The 18,989-nt window shown below is 69.2% G+C and overlaps 2 protein-coding genes across 2 annotated transcripts in view; one reads left to right on the forward strand and one right to left on the reverse strand.

The window, feature by feature from the left end:
- Positions 1-11,439, forward strand: part of LOC120392338 — a 53,147-nt gene extending 41,708 nt beyond the window's left edge. Inside the window, exons 32-38 of the mRNA XM_039517057.1 lie at positions 396-513; positions 1,040-1,193; positions 1,272-1,351; positions 1,769-1,869; positions 2,074-2,206; positions 9,825-9,874; positions 11,223-11,439. Coding sequence (XP_039372991.1) covers positions 396-513; positions 1,040-1,193; positions 1,272-1,351; positions 1,769-1,869; positions 2,074-2,206; positions 9,825-9,874; positions 11,223-11,384 — 798 coding nt within the window. The 3' untranslated portion in view covers positions 11,385-11,439. The remainder of the gene's footprint in view (positions 1-395; positions 514-1,039; positions 1,194-1,271; positions 1,352-1,768; positions 1,870-2,073; positions 2,207-9,824; positions 9,875-11,222) is intronic.
- Positions 11,440-12,430: 991 nt separating this feature from the next.
- On the reverse strand, positions 12,431-18,917 carry NELFE (negative elongation factor complex member E). The gene is made up of 11 exons (XM_039517220.1): positions 18,776-18,917; positions 17,349-17,515; positions 17,118-17,190; positions 16,279-16,424; positions 16,127-16,201; positions 15,535-15,569; positions 15,037-15,233; positions 13,688-13,832; positions 13,416-13,470; positions 12,879-12,981; positions 12,431-12,550 (listed from the first exon to the last, which is right to left on the reverse strand). Exons 2-11 carry the CDS (start codon positions 17,421-17,423, stop codon positions 12,477-12,479), a joined length of 978 nt encoding a protein of 325 aa, XP_039373154.1. The 5' UTR covers positions 17,424-17,515; positions 18,776-18,917; the 3' UTR covers positions 12,431-12,476.
- Positions 18,918-18,989: the final 72 nt, after the last annotated feature.

Here is an 18,989-nt window from a genome sequence, read left to right on the forward strand (position 1 = left end):
CGGCCTCAGCCCCTCCTGCCCCAGGGGTTCTCCCCACACCCTGCCCCCACAGGACCTCGGCCTCGGCCCCTCCTGCCCGGCCGCTTTCCCCGCCAGTGCCCCCTCAGGGACCCTGGCCTCAGCCCCTCCTCCCCAGGGCGCTCTCCCACACGCCCCTAGTGCCCGCAGGGACCCCGGCCTCGGCCCCTCCTGCCCCGGCCGCTCTCCCCACACGCCCCCCCAGTGCCCCCCCCTCAGGGACCCCGGCCTCAGCCCCTCCTACCCCAGGGGGCTCTCCCCACACACCCCCAGTGCCCCCCCGCAGGGACCCCGGCCTCGGCCCCTCCTGCCCCGGCCGCTCTCCCCCCCCCAGTGCCCCCCCTCAGGGACCCCGGCCTCACCCCCCCTCTCCGCAGCGCCCCGGGAAGGGGCTGGAGTCCTGCAAGGGGGCCCTGATCTCCAACTACTTCGTGCTCACGGCCGCCCACTGCTTCGACATCGACGACCAGGCCCACTGGATCACCGTGGACGTGGGTGAGCCGGACGCCGGGGTTCTCTGCCGCGCCCGGGACGGGAGGGGGGGCTGGACTCCTGGGTTCTCTGCCTGGCTTTGGGAGGGGAGTGGGGGCTTGTGGTTGGTGGTGGTGGTGGGAGCCAGGCCTCCGGGGTTCTGCCGGCTCTGGGATGGGAGGGGGGGGATGCAAGTAGGGCTGGAGCCGGACGCCTGGGTTCTCTCCCGGCTCGGGGAGGGGAGGGGGGATGCAAGCAGGGCTGGAGCCGGACGCCTGGGTTCTCTCCCGGCTCTGGGAGGGGAGGGGAGGGGGTGCAAGCAGGGCTGGAGCCGGATGCCTGGGTTCTCTCCCGGCTCTGGGAGGGGAGGGGGGTGCAAACAGGGCTGGAGCCGGACGCCTGGGTTCTCTCCCGGCTCTGGGAGGGGAGGGGAGGGGAGGGGAGGGGGGGTGCAAGCAGGGCTGGAGCCGGACGCCTGGGTTCTCTCCCGGCTCTGGGAGGGGAGGGGGGTGCAAACAGGGCTGGAGCCGGACGCCTGGGTTCCCCGCAGGGGCGTCGAGCTCGGCAAACCGGGTGGAGAAGCTCTGGAGTCACCCCCAGTACAACGTGGGGAAGCTGCGGGGGGCCGGGATCCCCGAGTTCTACGACTACGACGTGGCGCTGCTGAAACTCACCGCCAAGGTCGAGTTCTCCTTCAACGCCCGGTGAGTGGGGGTCCCGGCCCGCCCCCTCCCCGCCGGCCCCCCAGCCGCCCCCCGCTGACCCTCTGCTGCCCCCCACAGGCCCATCTGCCTGCCCTGCACCGAGGGCACCACCCGCGCCCTGCGCAAGGCCCACCCGGAGACCACCTGCGACGACCACAGTAAGAGCCGGTGCCCCCCCCGACCCGCGGCCCCCTGCCCCCGACCGCAGCCCCCGACCGCAGCCCCTGCCTCCCCGTTCCACGGTGCCCCCGACCCGTTCCACGGTGCCCCCGACCGCGGCCCCTGCCCCCTGCCGCCGGTGCCCCCAGACCCGCGCCCCACCCCAGCTCCGCCGGTGCCCCGCTCCTGACCCGCAGCCCCTGCCCCCGTTCCGCCGGTGCCCCTGCCCCCAGACCCATCGGTGCCCCCAGACCCACGCCCCACCCCAGCTCCGCCGGTGCCCCCGCTCCCGACCCCCAACTCAACGGGTGCCCCCGCTCCTGACCCACGGCCCCAGCCCCCCCCCAGCTCTGCGGGTGCCCCCTGCCCCCCCCAGCTCCGCGGGTGCCCCCGCTCCCGACTCTCTGGCTCCGCAGAGCGGCTGCTGCTGACGGTGGGCGAGGTCCCGGCGCTCTTCGTGCACGAGGAGAAGAAGAAGCTGGAGCGGAAACTCGTGAACATTAAGAACGGGGTCAAGGTGAGGGACCCCGGCGTCCGGGGTGGGCGGGAGCCGGCGCCCCCTGGAGGGGACATTCCCCGCCCCCCACAGCCAGGCAGGCCGGGGGAGGGGTGGGCTCAGTGGGGTTCCCTGGGCCGGGCCATGCCTGAGGGGCGACCCCGGGGGGGGGGGGTCTGGGGGCAGCAGGAGCCCCCCTGGGCTGAGCCTCCCTCTGCCCCCCAGAAATCGGCCTGCGAGGCCGACGCCAAGAAGGCCCCGATTTACGCCAACGTGACGGACGTGAAGCAGGTGGTGACGCCCCGATTCCTCTGCACGGGGGGGATCGATCCCGTCGTGGACCCCAACACCTGCAAGGGTGAGCGCTGCCCCCCGGGTTCCCCCAGGCCCCCGAATCTCCCCCAGCCGCACCCCAGATCCGCAGAGCCCCCCCAGCCAGGATCCCCCCAGGGGCCCCAGATCTCCCAGCCGCCCCAGATCCTCTGAGCCTCCACCCGGCTGGGATCTCCCAGGGCCCCAGATCTCCCAGCCGCACCCCAGATCCTCTGAGCCTCCACCCGGCTGGGATCTCCCCAGGGCCCCCGAATCTCCCCCAGCCGCCCCCCAGATCCTCTGAGCCTCCACCCGGCTGGGATCTCCCCAGGGCCCCCGAATCTCCCCCAGCCGCACCCCAGATCCGCACAGCCTCCACCCGGCTGGGATCTCCCCAGGGCCCCAGATCTCCCCAGCCGCCCCCAGATCCTCACAGCCTCCACCCAGCTGGGATCTCCCCAGGGCCCCCGAATCTCCCCAGCCGCACCCCAGATCCTCTGAGCCTCCACCCGGCTGGGATCTCCCCAGGGCCCCCGAATCTCCCCCAGCCGCACCCCAGATCCGCACAGCCCCCAGCCAGGATCCCCAGAGCCCCAAATCTTCCCAGCCGCCCCAGATCCTCACAGCCTCCACCCGGCTGGGATCTCCCCAGGGCCCCTGAATGTCCCCCCGCCGCCCCCCAGATCCTCACAGCCACCACCCGGCTGGGCTCGCCCCAGGGGCCCCGACACTCCCCCCGCCGCCCCCCAGATCCTCACACCCACAACCCGGCTGGGATCTCCCCCGGGCCCCGATCTCCCCAGCCGCCCCCCAGAGCCTCACAGCCTCCACCCGGCTGGGATCTCCCCAGGGCCCCAGATCTCCCAGCCGCCCCAGATCCGCACAGCCCCAGAGCCCCTGAATCTCCCCAGCCGCACCCCAGATCCGCACAGCCCCCCCAGCCAGGATCCCCCCAGGGCCCCTTAATCTACCCCAGCCACCCCCCAGATCCTCACAGCCCCCCCAGCCAGGATCCCCCCAGAGCCCCCAAATCTTCCCCGCCGCCCCAGATCCTCACAGCCCCCCCAGCCAGGATCCCCCCAGAGCCCCTGTCACGGAGTGTGGGGGAGTCCGGCCCGGCACCCCTCTTCCTGGTACCCACAGTGACTCTCAGCCAGCCAGTAAAACAGAAGGTTTATTGAACAACAGGAACGCAGGATACAGCCCAGCTTGTGTGCAGAGCCAGGACCCCTCAACCTGGCCTTTCTGGGGGTTCAGGGTACTTGGATCCCAGCCTAGGATCCCCTGAAACCCACCTCCCAGCTCCCAAAACCGAGGAATGCCTCCACTCCCCCGTTCCCTTTTGTCTCCCTCCAGCCAGAGGTGAGACCTCCCCTCCCCCAGGCCAGGCTCATGTTACAGCTGCATACCTGTCTCTGCCTACCAAGCACACAGACAGTCCCTGCTCCGTCACACCTCTCCCCCCTCCGAGACTGAACTGAGCGGGGTCACTGCCCAGTGACCCGGGGAAGTTCAGGGCCCCCTCTCCGGGACAGCGCGTCCGCTATCAGGTTGGCACTTCCCTTCACGTGGACCACGTCCATGTCATAGTCCTGCAGGAGCAGGCTCCACCTCAGGAGCTTGGCGTTGGCCCCTTTCATCTGGTGCAGCCAGGTCAGGGGAGAGTGGTTGGTGCACACGGTGAAGTGGCGCCCAAAGAGATAGGGCTCCAGTTTCTTCAGGGCCCACCCCATGGCCAGGCATTCCTTCTCGATGGCCGCGTAGTTCTGCTCCCGGGGTAGCAACTTCTTGCTCAGGTACACGATGGGGTGTCTCTCCCCCTTTTCATCCTCCTGCATCAACACCGCCCCCAGGCCCGTGTCTGAGGTGTCGGTGAACACCAGAAAGGGCTTGTCAAAATCTGGGTTTGCCAGAACTGGGCCTTTGAGCAGAGCCTCCTTCAGCGCCTGGAGAGCCTGCTGGCACTGCTCGGTCCAGACCACCTTGTCTGGCTTCCCCTTCTTGCACAGCTCAGTGATGGGGGCGGCTATGGTGCTAAAGTGGGGCACGAACCTCCGATAGTACCCCGCCATCCCGATAAAGGCCTGGACCTGCTTTTTGGTCTGGGGAGCGGGCCAGTCTCTGATCGCCTCCACCTTGGCTGGTTCTGGCTTTAGGCAGCCGCTCCCCACCCGATGGCCCAGGTAAGATACCTCAGCCATCCCCACCTTGCACTTCTCAGCCTTGACGGTTAACCCCGCTTCCCGGAGTCGGTCCAGCACTTGTCTAACCTGGGACACGTGGTCCTCCCAGGTCTGGCTGAAGACGCAGATGTCATCAATATACGCCACAGCAAAACTCTCCATCCCCCTCAGTAGCTGATCCACCAGGCGCTGGAAGGTGGCCGGCGCTCCCTTGAGGCCGAAGGGCAGGGTCAGAAACTCATAGAGCCCCAGGGGGGTGATGAAGGCCGATTTCAGCCTGGCATCTGCGTCCAGCGGCACTTGCCAGTAGCCCTTTGTAAGATCCATGGTGGTGAGGTACCGAGCCCCTCCCAGCTTGTCTAGGAGCTCGTCAGGCCTTGGCATGGGGTAGGCATCAGATACGGTGATGGCATTGAGCTTTCGATAGTCCACACAGAACTGGATCGACCCGTCCTTCTTGGGGACCAGCACCACTGGGGAGGCCCAGGGGCTGGCGGACGGCTGGATCACCCCTAAAGCCAGCATGTCCCTGACCTCCCTTTCCAGGTCCTGGGCAGTCTTCCCGGTAACCCGAAAAGGGGAGCAGCGTATCGGGGGGTGTGACCCAGTCTCCACCCGGTGGACAGTCAAATTAGTGCGCCCAGGCTGGTTGGAAAACAACTGTCGGTGCAGATGCAGCACTGCTCTGATCTCAGCATGCTGAGCCGGGGTCAGCTGATCTGAGAGGGGAATCGCCTCCAGGGGGGAACCAGCCTTTGTCCCTGGGAATAGGTCCACTAAGGGGTCATCCCCCGGCTCCTCCCAGTGGCCACACACGGCCAACACCATATTCCCTCGGTCATAATATGGCTTCATCATATTCACATGGTACACCCGGCGGTGGTGAGCCCGGTTCGACAGCTCCACCACATAGTTTACCTCATTTAGTTGCTTGACAACCTTGAAGGGCCCTTCCCAGGCAGCCTGGAGTTTGTTTTTCCTCACGGGGATGAGAACCATCACTTGATCCCCGGTGGCGAAGGCGCGGGCCCGCGCGGTCGTACCAGACCTTCTGCTTCCTCTGGGCTCGGGCCAGATTCTCCCTGGCCAGGCCCATGAGCTCGGTAAGTCTTTCCCGGAAGGTCAGGACATACTCCACCACTGACTCGCCATCGGGAGCGGCCTTCCCCTCCCATTCATCTCTCAGCAGGTCCAGGGGCCCCCTTACCCGCCTTCCATATAACAGTTCGAAAGGCGAGAACCCAGTAGTCTCCTGGGGTACCTCCCTGTACGCAAACAGCAGGTGAGGTAAGTACTTGTCCCAGTCCTGTGGGTGCTGGTGCATGAATGTTTTTAGCATCATCTTTAGCGTCCCGTTGAACCTCTCCACCAGCCCGTTGGTCTGGGGGTGGTACGCTGAGGCCCAGCTGGGTCGGACCCCACATTTCTTCCACAGGGACTGGAGCAGGGTCGACATGAAGTTGGACCCCTGGTCCGTTAAGACTTCCTGGGGGAATCCCACCCGGCTGAAAATGGTCAGCAGCGCATCCGCCACGGTGTCTGCTTCGGTAGAGGACAAGGCCACCGCCTCGGGGTAGCGAGTGGCAAAATCTACCACCACCAGGATGTATTTTTTCCCTGACCGGGTCGCCTTGCTGAGAGGCCCCACCATGTCTATGGCCACCTTCTGGAAAGGCTCTTCTATGATGGGCAAAGGCCTCAGAGCTGCTTTCCCCTTGTCCCGGGCCTTCCCCACCCGCTGGCAGGGGTCACAGGATTGGCAGTACTGCCGGACATGGGTAAAGACCCCAGGCCAGTAAAAGTTCTGTAGCAGCCTCTGCCTGGTGCGCCGGATTCCCTGGTGCCCTGCGAGGGGGATGTCATGGGCCAGGTACAGCAGCTTGTGGCGAAACTTCTGGGGAACCACCAGCTGCCTCCTAATCCCCCATGACTCCACTTCCCCGGGGGGAGCCCATTCCCGGTACAGGAACCCCTTCTCCCACAGGAACCTCTCCTTGCAACCTCTCCTCATGGTCTGCGCTGCATTGAGGTCGGCCCGGTCCCTGGGCTTCTGCAAGGAGGGATCCTTCTGCACCTCGGCCTGGAACTCAGCAGCTGGGGCAGGGATGGGGATCTGCTCTCTCTCACCGGCTGGGTCTGAGGCCGCAGCCTCTCTGGGTCGTGTCTCTGGGCGTTCCCTCCCCGCCAGGCACTCGGGCAGAGTACTTTCCCCGTTGTCAGGGTGCAGAGCCCTGCGCCGACTCTGACTACGGGTCACAATCAGGGTACCCCGGGTATTGCCGGGCCAGGTCTCGAGGTCCCCCCCCATCAGCACCTCTGTGGGCAAATGGGGGTGCACTCCCACATCCTTGGGGCCCTCCTTGACCCCCCACTTCAGGTGCACCCTCGCCACAGGCACCTTGAATGGGGTCCCGCTCACGCCCATCAGGGACAGGTAGGTATCAGGCACCATCCGATTGCGGCCCACCACCTCGGGCCGGGCCAGCGTCACCTCTGCGCCGGTGTCCCAGTACCCAGTGACCTTCTTCCCATCCACCTCCAGGGGAACAAGGCACTTGCTCCGGAGGGGCAGCCCGGTGGCCACCCTGTAGCAGCCCCTTGGGACCGGAGCATCCAGCCCCCCAGAGGCGCTGACCGGGGGCCTCCTCCCTCCTCCCCAGGTGGGACGCTGCCAGCCCCCCTCTCTTGGGCAGGTTGCCCCTCATCCAATTGGGTCTGTACCCAGTCAACCCTCTGCGGGTTGGGTCTGCTCGGTCTGTCTCTGAGCTTGGGGCACTGGGCCCGTATGTGGCCTTGCTGGCCACAGTGGAAGCAGCCCATGTCTCGTGGGTCCCCTCGCGGGGGTCGGGTGGACCTGACGCTGGATGTTCCCCTTTTGTGGGGGTTCTCCATAGGGCCCCGCTGGGAGGTCCCATGGTGACTCTCTCTCTGCGTTGAGGCAGGCCTGCTCCCTCGAGACTCCTCCCTGCCATCCCCTGCCCGACTGTCCAGGTATTGGTCGGCCAGCCGGCCTGCGTGCTGCGGGTTCTCCGGCTTCTGGTCCATCAGCCACTGCTTCAGGTCAGACGGGCACTGCGCATACAGGTGCTCCAGTACGACTAGGTCAAGCAGGTCCTCTCTGGTTTGGGCCCCAGCCGTCCACTTGCGGGCGTACCCCTGCGCCCGGTTGACCAGTTGCAGGTATGTGACCTCCCGGGTCTTACGTTGACCCCGGAACCTCTTCCGGTACATCTCCGGGGTCAGCCCAAACTCGCGGAGCAGGGCCTCTTTGAACAGGTTGTAGTCCCGCGCCTCCTCCCCTCTCATTCGGCTGTACACCTCCACGGCGGTGGAGTCCAGTAAGGGGGTGAGGCACCGGATCCTGTCTGCGGGGTCAACCTGGTGCAGCTCACAGGCGTTCTCAAAGGCCGTCAGGAAGGTGTCTATGTCCTCCCCCTCCTTACGCGGGGCCAGGAAGTTCGTATCGAAGCTCTTTGTAGGCTTGGGCCCCCCGTCACTCACCGCAGCCGGGGCCTCCCTGTTGTTCAGTTGGGCCATGGCCAGCTCATGTCTGCGCTGCTCCTCCTTCTCTCTCGCCTCGTATTCACGCTGCTGTTGCTTCTCTCTCGCCTCGTATTCACGCTGGCTTTGTCTTTCCTCATATGCCCTCAGCTCCTTACGCTCCTCCATCTCCATCTCCATCCGTTTGATCTCTCTCTCCAACTCCAGCCGCCTGAGTTCCACGGAGGCCGAGCGTCGCCGGGACGATCCCCTGCTGGCCGGGGGGGTCACGGTGCCCTCCGTAGCTGGGCTCCTCCTCCCCCTAGGCCTAGGGGTGGGGGGTCTCGAGGAGCCCTCATCCGCCGACTGGCCACTCCCAGCTGGGACAGACACTGGGGCCTGCGCTGCATCTGCCCGGCTGCTTCCCTCAGAGACAGGGACCGGTTCATCCCTGCGATCTCTCTCCTCCAGCCAGGCAATCAGCTGGGCCTTGGTGAGCTTCCCATGGCGCAGCCCCCCCTGCTTGCACAGCTCCACCAGCTCACACTTGCGCTTCTGGGAATACATCTTCCTGCTGGCCGCTCGCAGGCCGGGGTGCTCGCCGCTCCCCACGGGTTCCAGGGGGACCCCTAGTGTGCCAGTCCTTGAGGTCACCACCTCTCTGCCAGGGTCGAGCTGCAGACTCCTCCGCCCCTGGGACCGCTCGCTGTGATCCCCCGGGGGGACCCTGTTACTGCAAAGTCCTTCTCTCTGGCCACACTCTCCCAGGGGTGAATCGCCCCTTCGTTTTCCTGTTCCCCAGTCACTTACTGCAGGAAGCGCCGTCCACGGGGTGCTGCCAATCCCACCGCTGCCACCAGTTGTCACGGAGTGTGGGGGAGTCCGGCCCTGCACCCCTCTTCCTGGTACCCACAGTAACTCTCAGCCAGCCAGTAAAACAGAAGGTTTATTGAACAACCGGAACACAGGATACAGCCCAGCTTGTGTGCAGAGCCAGGACCCCTCAATCTGGCCTTTCTGGGGGTTCAGGGTACTTGGATCCCAGCCTAGGATCCCCTGAAACCCACCTCCCAGCTCCCAAAACCGAGGAATGCCTCCACTCCCCCGTTCCCTTTTGTCTACCTCCAGCCAGAGGTGAGACCTCCCCTCCCCCAGGCCAGGCTCATGTTACAGCTGCATACCTGGCTCTGCCTACCACACACACAGACAGTCCCTGCTTCTTCACAGCCCCCAAATCTTCCCCCGCCGCCCCCCAGATCCTCACAGCCCCCCCAGCCAGGATCCCCCCAGAGCCCCTGAATCTCCCCCAGCCGCCCCCCAGCTCCTCACAGCCTCCACCCGGCTGGGATCTCCCAGGGCCTCTGAATCTCCCCCAGCCGCCCCAGATCCGCACAGCCCCCAGCCAGGATCCCCCAGGCCCCTGAATCTCCCCAGCCGCCCCAGATCCGCACAGCCCCCAGCCAGGATCCCCAGAGCCCCTTAATCTCCCCAGCCGCCCCAGATCCTCACAGCCCCACCCGGCTGGGATCTCCCCAGGGCCTCTGAATCTCCCCCAGCCGCCCCCCAGATCCTCACAGCCCCCACCCGGCTGGGATCGCCCCAGGGCCCCAGATCTCCCCAGCCGACCCCAGATCCTCACAGCCCCCACCCGGCCGGGACCTCCCCAGGGGCCCCTGAATCGCCCCCAGCCACCGGACCGGGATCCCTGGGGCCTCAAATCCTCACAGACCCTGGGTTCCTACAGCCCCTGGACCCCGAATCTCCCCAGCCAGGATCCCCCAAAGCCCGGAATCTCCCCAGCCGCCCCAGATCCTCACAGCCCCCCCAGAGCCCCTGAATCTCCCCAGCCCCGCAGATCCTCACAGCCCCCAGGCAGGATCCCGCCAGGCTCAACTGTCACCCCAGCCAGCAGCAAGGATCCCCAGCTTCCCCCACAACCTCCCTGCTCCCCCCTGGAACTGTCGCCCCCCAGCTCCTTCCAACCATCTTCTTCCTCCCCAGGCGACTCCGGGGGCCCCCTCATCATCGCCAAGGGCAAACGCTACATCCAGGTGAGTGCTGCCCCCCCGCCCCCCCAGCACTGCCCTGGGGCCGGGGGGAGCCGGCGCCCCCATTCCCTGCCCCCCTGAGCCAGCCAGTCCCTGCCCTGGGGCCGGGGGGAGCCAGCGCCCCCTAGAGGGGACAGGCCCCTGCCCCATTCCCCGCCCCCCTGAGCCAGCCAGGCCCTGCCCTGGGGCCGGGGGGAGCCCCAGAGGACAGGCCCCTGCCCCATTCCCCACCCCTGAGCCAGCCAGTCCCGCCCTGGGGCCGGGAGCCAGCGCCCCAGAGGACAGGCCCCTGCCCCATTCCCCGCCCCCCTGAGCCAGCCAGGCCCCGCCCTGGGGCCGGGAGCAGCGCCCAGAGGGGACAGGCCCCTGCCCCATTCCCCACCCCCCTGAGCCAGCCAGTCCCGGCCCTGGGGCCGGGGGGAGTCGGCGCACCCCAGTGGGGACAGGCCCGTGCCCCCTCTGATGCCCCCCCAGCTCGGCCGTGGGGCTGGGGGGACCCAGTGGGCCCTTTCCCTGCCCCATTTCCCGCCCCTGAGCCAGCCAGGCCCTGCCCTGGGCCAGGGGAGCCGGCGCCCCCCAGAGAGGACAGGCCCCTGCCCCATTCCCCGCCCCCCTGAGCCACCCAGTCCCCGCCCTGCGGCCAGGGGGAGCCGGCACCCCCCAGAGGGGACAGGCCCCTGCCCATTTCCCCCCCCGCCCCCTGAGCCAGCCAGGCCCTGCCCTGGGGCCGGGTGGGAGCTGGCGCCCCCCACAGGGGCCAGGCCCCCGCCCAGTTCCCCGCCCCCCTGAGCCAGCCAGGCCCTGCCCTGGGGCCGATGGGAGCCGGCGCCCCCTAGAGGGGACAGGCCCCTGCCCCATTCCCTGCCCCCCTGAGCCAGCCAGTCCCTGCCCTGCGGCCGGGAGCCAGCGCCCCAGAGGACAGGCCCCTGCCCAGTTCCCGCCCCTGAGCCAGCCAGGCCCTGCCCTGGGGCCGATGGGAGGACAGGCCCCTGCCCCATTCCCCACCCCTGAGCCAGCCAGTCCCTGCCCTGGGGCCGGGAGTCGGCGCCCCAGAGGACAGGCCCCTGCCCCATGTCCTGCCCCCAGCACTGCCCTGGGGCTGGGGACCCAGTGCCCCCATTCCCTGCCCCATTTCCCGCCCCCCTGAGCCAGCCCGGCCCAGCCCTGGGCCAGGGGGCAGCGCCCCAGAGGACAGGCCCCTGCCCCATTCCCCACCCCCCTGAGCCAGCCAGTCCCTGCCCTGGGGCCGGGGGGAGCCAGCGCCCCCCAGAGGGGCCAGGCCCCCCTCCTGGCAGTGGGGGGAGCTGTCCCATGTTCTGGCCGCCCCTGACCCCCCCCGTTGCCCCCCCAGGTGGGCGTGATCAGCTGGGGCGTGTTCGACCTCTGCAAGCCCCGCAAGCGCAACGAGCCGGCCCCGAACCCGGCCCACGCCCGCGACTTCCACCTCAACCTCTTCACGGTGCTGCCCTGGCTGCGGGAGAAGCTGGCCGACGAGGAGCTGGGCTTCATCTGAGGGGGGGCCAACCTGCCCCAGCCCCCCCGCACGGCACCCCCGCCCTGGAAATAAACGCTCCCTGCCCAGCCCTGCTGCCCCGGGGCTGGGAGCCCCTGGAAAGAGAGAACTCGACTCGTGACTGGGGGGGGCAGCGGGGGGCTCTGCCGGGCAGTCAGGGCTCCCCATGGCCCCAGGGCAGCGCTAGGGGCTGGGCAGCGGGGGGCAGCAGGGGGCTCTGCCCGGGCAGTCAGGGCTCCCCATGGCCCCAGGGCGGCGCTAGGGGCTGGGCTGCAGGGGGGGGCAGCAGGGGGCTCTGCCCGGGCAGTCAGGGCTCCCCATGGCCCCAGGGCGGCGCTGGGGGCTGGGCTGCAGGGGGGGGCAGCAGGGGGCTCTGCCGGGCAGTCAGGGCTCCCCATGGCCCCAGGGCAGCGCTAGGGGCTGGGCTGCAGGGGGCAGCAGGGGCTCTGCCCGGGCACTCAGGACTCCCAGGCGGCGCTGGGGCTGGGCTGCAGGGGGCAGCAGGGGCTCTGCCGGGCAGTCAGGGCTCCCCATGGCCCCAGGCGGCGCTGGGGCTGGGCTGCAGGGGCAGCAGGGGCTCGGCCCGGGCAGTCAGGGCTCCCCATGGCCCCAGGGCAGCGCTAGGGGCTGGGCTGTGGGGGGGGGGTAGCGGGGCTCTGCCCGGGCAGTCAGGGCTCCCCATGGCCCCAGGGCAGCTCTAGGGGCTGGGCTGTGGGGTAGCGGGGGCTCTGCCCGGGCAGTCCGGGCTCCCCAGGGCCCCAGGGCAGCGCTCGGGGGTGGGGTGTGGGGGTAGCGGGGGCTCTGCCCGGGCACTCAGGGCTCCCCATGGCCCCAGGGCGGCGCTCGGGGCTGGGCTGCAGGGGGAGGGGGCAGCGGGGGGCTCTGCCCGGGCAGTCAGGGCTCCCCATGGCCCCAGGCCGGCGCTAGGGGTTGGGCTGCGGGGGGGGGGTAGCGGGGGGCTCTGCCCGGGCAGTCAGGGCTCCCCATGGCCTCAGGGCGGCGCTAGGGGGCAGGGTGGGGGGCAGCAGGAAGCAGACTCAGGTGGGGGCAGTTTCAGTGGGTTTATTAAGGTGCTAACGAGCCCCCCCCATCTCAGAACAGGTCCTCGTTGTAGACGACCTGCGAGCGCCGGTCCCGGTGGGAGCCCTTCGCGCTGTTCTTCACGGCTGGGGGGGGAGGGAGGGGGGGTTAGTGCCGGCTCAGGCGGCCCCCCCCCCCGGGATAGAACCCAGCTCCCAACCACCAGCCCCCACTCCCCTCCCAGAGCCAGGAGAGAACCCAGGAGTCCTGGCTCTCAGCCCCCCCTGCTCTAACCACCAGCCCCCACTCCCCTCCCCGCGCCGGGGAGAGAACCCAGGAGTCCTGGCTCTCAGCCCCTCCTGCTCTAACCACCAGCCCCCACTCCCCTCCCGGAGCCGGGGATAGAACCCAGGAGCCCCCCCTCCCCCCGCGAGCAGGGAGAGGACCCAGGCGTCCGGGCGGCCCGCCCCTTACCCAGCGATCCCCAGACGGATTTCCCGGTGGCGGCGTCCAGCATGGGCTGCTTGCGGGCGATACTGACTTTCAGCTGCACGTCCTCGACCACGGCCCCGTTGAGCTGTGGGGAGAAGGGGGCACGGCTCTGACCCCAGCCCCTCTGCGTCCCGGCCCAACCCACAGTGGGTAACCAGCCCCTGCCCCGCCCCACCCCAGAGCCAGCCGCCCCCCAGTGCCAGGCGAGGGGTCCCCGGGAACCAGCCCCTGCCCCGCCCCAGAGCCAGCCGCCCCCCAGCGCCGGGCGAGGGGTCCCCGGGTAACCAGCCCCTGCCCCGCCCCAGAGCCAGCCGCCCCCCAGTGCCGGGCGAGGGGTCCCCGGGAACCAGCCCCCGCCCCACCCCAGAGCCAGCCGCCCCAGTGCCGGGCGAGGGTCCCGAGAACCAGCCCCTGCCCCGCCCCAGAGCCAGCCGCCCCCCAGTGCCGGGCGAGGGGTCCCCGGGAACCAGCCCCCGCCCCACCCCAGAGCCAGCCGCGTTTCCAGGCCGGGGGCCGTACCTCAGCGATGGCCTGATCCGCTGACTCCATCTTCTCATAGGTGACAAAGGCGCAGCTGTGGGGGGAGACGTGAGTCACTGGCTCCACCCCCTTCCTCAGCCCCGCCCCTTTAACTCCTCCCCTTCTTTCCAGCCCCGCCCATCCCTCCTTTAGTCCCTGTGATTTAGCCATGTCCTAGCCCCTCCCCTAATTCCTCCCAGTCCCACCCACCTGCCCTAGCCACGCCCACCTCCAACACAGGCCCCGCCCCTCGGCAGTAGCCCCGCCCTCACTTGCGGGGGTTGTCCATGGAGAGGTCGATGATGGTGCCGAAGGGGGAGAAGGCTCCGCGCAGGAGGCTCTGGGTCATGTCGGTGCCGTACACGTAAACTGTGTTCCCCTTGCGCGGGGCGCGGCGATCCGGGAACGAGTCCGACCCTGCGGGAGCCGGGGTCAGAGAACCCAGGAGTCCGGGCTCCCAGCCCCCCGGCTCTAACCACTACACCCCACTCCCCTCGCAGAGCCGGGAGAGAACCCAGGAGTCCTGGCTCCCAACCTCCCCCCAGCTCTAACCACCAGCCCCCACTCCCCTCCCAGAGCCGGGAGAGAACCCAGGAGTCCGGGCTCCCAGCCCCCCCACTCCCCTCCCAGAGCCGGGAGAGAACCCAGGAGTCCGGGCTCCCAGCCCCCCGGCTCTAACCACTACACCCCACTCCCCTCCCAGAGCCGGGAGAGAACCCAGGAGTCCGGGCTCCCAGCCCCCCCACTCCCCTCCCAGAGCCGGGAGAGAACCCAGGAGTCCGGGCTCCCAGCCCCCCCACTCCCCTCCCAGAGCCGGGAGAGAACCCCGGAGTCCTGGCTCCCAGCCCCCCCCCCCCAGCTCCACCCCCCCCTCCCCTCCCAGAGCCGGGAGAGAACCCAGGAGTCCGGGCTCCCAACCTCCCCCCAGCTCTAACCACCAGCCCCCACTCCCCTCCCAGAGCCGGGAGAGAACCCAGGAGTCCTGATTCCCAGCCCCCCTGCTCTAACCACTACACCCCACTCCCCTCCCCGAGCCAGGAGAGAACCCAGGAGTCCTGCCTCCCAGCCCCCCCTGCTCTAACCACTACACCCCACTCCCCTCCCAGAGCTGGAGAGGTAACCAGGAGTCCTGGCGCCCAGCCCCCTGCTGTAACCAGTAGCCCCCCCTCCCCTGGCGCCCAGCCCCTGCTGTAACCAGTAGCCCCCTCCTGGCGCCCAGCCCCTGATCTAACCAGTAGCCCCCTTCCTGGCGCCCAGCCCCTGCTGTAACCAGTAGCCCCCTTCCTGGCGCCCAGCCCCTGCTGTAACCAGTAGCCCCCTTCCCCTGGCGCCCAGCCCCTGCTGTAACCAGTAGCCCCCTCCTGGCACCCAGCCCCCTGCTGTAACCAGTAGCCCCCCTCCCCTGGCGCCCAGCCCCCTGCTGTAACCAGTAGCCCCCCTCCCCAGGCGCCCAGCCCCCGGCGGTAACCAGTAGCCCCCTCCTGGCCAGCCCCTGCTGTAACCAGTAGCCCCCTTCCTGGCGCCCAGCCCCTGCTGTAACCAGTAGCCCCCCCTCCCCTGGCGCCCAGCCCCCTGATCAAACCAGTAGCCCTCCCCTGGCGCCCAGCCCCCGGTGCCGTACGGCGGAAGCTGCTGTCCCGCTCGCGGTCCCGGTCCCTCTCGCGGTCCCGCTCCCGGCTCCGCTCCCGGCTGCGGTCGCGGTCGTAGTCCCACTCGAAGGTGCGCAGCCCCTCGCCGCGCTCCGGCTCCTTCTCGGGCTCCCGCTCGTCCTCCGGCTCCTTCTCGGGGTCCCGCAGGCGCTCGCTGGAGCTCACGAAGCTGCGGCAGGGCGGGATCGCAGGCCGGGTTACGGCAGAGTCACTGGGGAGCTGCCCCGGCCGGGCCAATACGGCGGGGGGGGCGCGCGGGGGCCCGGGGCGGTTACACGAGAGGGGTGTGGGGTCTGGGGGATTACGGGCGGGGAGCTCGGGGGTTACGGGTGGGAGTTTCGGGTTCAGGGGGTACGGGAGGGCGTTTGGGGGCTCGGGAGGTTACAGGAGGGGCACTCGGGGTTCACGGGGGTTACGGGAGGGGCGCTCGGGGGCCGGGCCTGTCACGGGAGGGTCTCACGTTCACTCACCTCTCGTAGAGGGATTTCCGCTGGGGGCGCCGGGACTGGAGCAAACAGAAGAGATCGTCATCCCCTCTGAGCGCAGCTCACCCCACGGGCTCGGAACCCCGGCGTCCGGGCCACAGCTCAGCATCCCAAATCCTCCCCTTCACCCCCTGCCCCAACTGTTCACAACGCCCCTCCCAGAGCCGGGGAGAGAACCCAGGCGTCCTGGCTCCCAGCCCCCCACCCCCCGCTCTAACCCACCCGCCCCCACTCCTCTCCCAGAGTCAGGGAGAGAACCCAGGAGTCCTGGCTCCCAGCCCCCACCCCGCTCTAACCCACCCGCCCCACGCCTCCCAGAGCCGGGAGAGAACCCAGGAGTCCTGGCGCCCAGCCCCCCAGCCCCCGCTCTACCCTACCCGCCCCCACGCCCCTCCCAGAGCCGGGGAGAGAACCCAGGAGTCCTGGCTCCCAGCCCCCCACCCCCCGCTCTAACCCACCCGCCCCCACTCCTCTCCCAGAGTCAGGGAGAGAACCCAGGAGTCCTGGCTCCCAGCCCCCCCCCACTCTAACCACTAGCCCCACCCTGCCCTCCCAGAGAACCCAGGCATCCGGGTACCTCCTGGCATTCGTCGTCGGCCGATAGGCTGCGCTGGAAGGGCTGGAAGGTGGGGGCTGGTCCCTTCTCAGGGTCCTAGGGGGAGACACAGAGTGAAGAGGGGTCTGGGGGGGTCTGACCCCCACGGTGCCCCCCGCCCCTCCCCCGCTCACCTTCAGCTTCCCCTCCAGCGTCCGCGAGCGCTTGAACCCGCAGTTCTTGTTCTCCGCCCTGATGGCGCTGATGGCTCCCGTCTTCACCAGCATCTTGGCCTGCTCCGTGGCCGTGGCCGTGTCCACCACCGGCTGGTCCGAGATGGCTGGGGGGAGGGGCAGGGATCGAACCCAGGCGTCCGGGCTCCCCACCCCCGCTGTAACCGTCAGCCCCCACTCCCCTCCCAGAGCCGGGGACAGAACCCAGGCATCCGGGATCCCCACCCCCGCTGTAACCCCAGCCCCACTCCTCCCAGAGCCGGGACAGAACCCAGGCATCCGGGATCCCCACCCTCGCTGTAACCCCCAGCCCCCACTCCCCTCCCAGAGCCGGGGACAGAACCCAGGCATCCGGGATCCCCACCCCCGCTGTAACCGTCAGCCCCCACTCCCCTCCCGGAGCCGGGGACAGAACCCAGGCCTCCGGGCTCCCCACCCCCGCTGTAACCGTCAGCCCCCACTCCCCTCCCAGAGCCGGGGACAGAACCCAGGCATCCGGGATCCCCACCCCCGCTGTAACCCCCAGCCCCCGCTCCCCTCCCAGAGCTGGGGAGAGAACCCAGGCGTCCTGGCTCCCAGCCCCCCCTGCGCTAACCCACCAGCCCCACTCCTCCCGAGCCAGGAGAGAACCCAGGCGTCCTGGCTCCCAGCCCCTGCTCTAACCTCCACCCCCACTCCCCTCCCAGAGCCAGGGAGAGAACCCAGGAGCCCTGGCTCCCACCTGCCGCCCCGCGACCCCACTCTGAACCCAGCCCCCACCCCCTCCTAGAGCCGGGGAGAACCCAGGCGTCCGGGCTCACAGCGTTTAATGCCTCCCTGGCTGGCCTGGCTGGTCGAACTCTGTTGCTTCTTTAGAGCCAGAAGAGCCTTTTTCTGGGGGGGTCAAAACGGAAGAGAGTCAGTTGTGGGGCAAGTCCCCCTCCCTCCGCCCCGCATTCCCCTCCCCCGCCATGCACCTCCCTCCCCTCCCCCCAGGCCCATCCAGCCTGGTATCCCGCCTGCCGGGGGAGGGGGGGGTTACGGGCTCTGACCTTCTTCTTCAGCTTCGCAAACTTCTTCTGCAGGGCCTCCTCCTCCTCGGTGAGGGCGGGGGGCAGGACGAGCATGGCGGGGGGCAGAACTGGGAGACTCCTGGGGGGGGCTGTTCCGGGGCGAGCCCCCGGCGCTGCCTCGGGTCCGGTCGCTGGCGCTGCGGGTCCTGCCCGAGGGAAGACAGAGCCGTGACTCCAGCTCCTCCCCCCGCCCCTGGAACCTACCCACAATCCCCCAGGTTAGCCTTTCTCCAGCACCCACAATGCACTGGGGCAGCCCCCACCTTCTCCCACAAGGCAGCCTGGCTGGCGAGAGCCCAGAATGCCCCAGGGCCCCAGGGGTGAAAGGGACCCTGCCAATCCCACAATGCACCTGCTCTACCCACAATGCCCTGAGGCCTAGATCAACTGACACTCGTCATGGACACTGCCGACCTTCATTATACCTGGCCCCCAGCCCAGATACCACCATCCCATAATGCCCCTGGGGTGCGCCAGCCAATCCCACACTGCCCTGCAACTCTGCCAGTCAGCAACAGCGGCCAACCCCGCCTGCCTTCCCCAGCATGCACCAGGACAGCCCTGCCAACCGCTCCCATGATGCACTGGGGCCACCGCCAATCTCCCAGTGCCCCATCACCCCTGCCAACCGCTCCCATGATGCACTGGGGCCACCGCCAATCTCCCAGTGCCCCATCACCCCCGCCAACCGCTCCCATGATGCACTGGGGCCACTGCCAATCTCCCAGTGCCCCATCACCCCTGCCAACCGCTCCCATGATGCACCGGGGCCACCGCCAATCTCCCAGTGCCCCATCACCCCTGCCAACCGCTCCCATGATGCACCGGGGCCACCGCCAATCTCCCAGTGCCCCATCACCCCTGCCAACCGCTCCCATGATGCACCGGGGCCACCGCCAATCTCCCAGTGCCCCATCACCCCTGCCAACCGCTCCCATGATGCACTGGGGCCACCGCCAATCTCCCAGTGCCCCATCACCCCTGCCAACCGCTCCCATGATGCACCGGGGCCACCGCCAATCTCCTAGTGCCCCATCACCCCTGCCAACCGCTCCCACGATGCACCGGGGCCACCGCCAATCTCCCAGTGCCCCATCACCCCTGCCAACCGCTCCCATGATGCACCGGGGCCACCGCCAATCTCCCAGTGCCCCATCACCCCTGCCAACCGCTCCCATGATGCACCGGGGCCACCGCCAATCCCTCGGCGCCCCAGCATTCCGCCAAGTGCTCCCATGATGCACCGGGGCAGACGCTAACCCCACCGCACCCAGATGCCCCCGCCAGCGGCTCCCATGATGCACCGGGGCAGGTGCCAAACCCCCCAGCGCCCTGGCCGCCCCCCCCCCAACACTCCCGTGATGCCCCGGGGCTCCTACGGCTGGAGGTTGGGGCCCCGCACTGACCCTCGCCGCTGCCCGTCGGTGGCTGCTCCGCGCTGCCCCGCCTCCCCCTGCACCGCGCAGGCGCCCAGCGCTCCGCGTCCTATTGGCGGAGAGGCGCGCGCTCATTGGTCCAGTGCGGCGGCGCGAGGCCGAAGCGTTCCAGGAGGGGGCGGGGCCCGTATGCAAATGAGACGCCCCGCCCCGCCCCCGGGTGGCGAAAGAGAGACGCGTCCCA

The sequence above is a fragment of the Mauremys reevesii genome, unplaced genomic scaffold, assembly GCF_016161935.1.
Source record: "Mauremys reevesii isolate NIE-2019 unplaced genomic scaffold, ASM1616193v1 Contig1, whole genome shotgun sequence".
Lineage (NCBI taxonomy): Eukaryota > Metazoa > Chordata > Testudines > Geoemydidae > Mauremys > Mauremys reevesii.

What these genes read in the sequence shown, in the direction of transcription:
- NELFE (XM_039517220.1), bottom strand. Translation starts at nt 17,423, where the DNA reads ATGCTCGTCCTGCCCCCCGCCCTCACCGAGGAGGAGGAGGCCCTGCAG. An exon ending in CCGACGACGAATGCCAGGAG is followed by an intron (nt 15,570 to 16,126) that starts GTACCCGGATGC and finishes TGTTTGCTCCAG; the next exon opens with TCCCGGCGCCCCCAGCGGAA. An exon ending in CGGATCAGGCCATCGCTGAG is followed by an intron (nt 12,982 to 13,415) that starts GTACGGCCCCCG and finishes TTCTCCCCACAG; the next exon opens with CTCAACGGGGCCGTGGTCGA.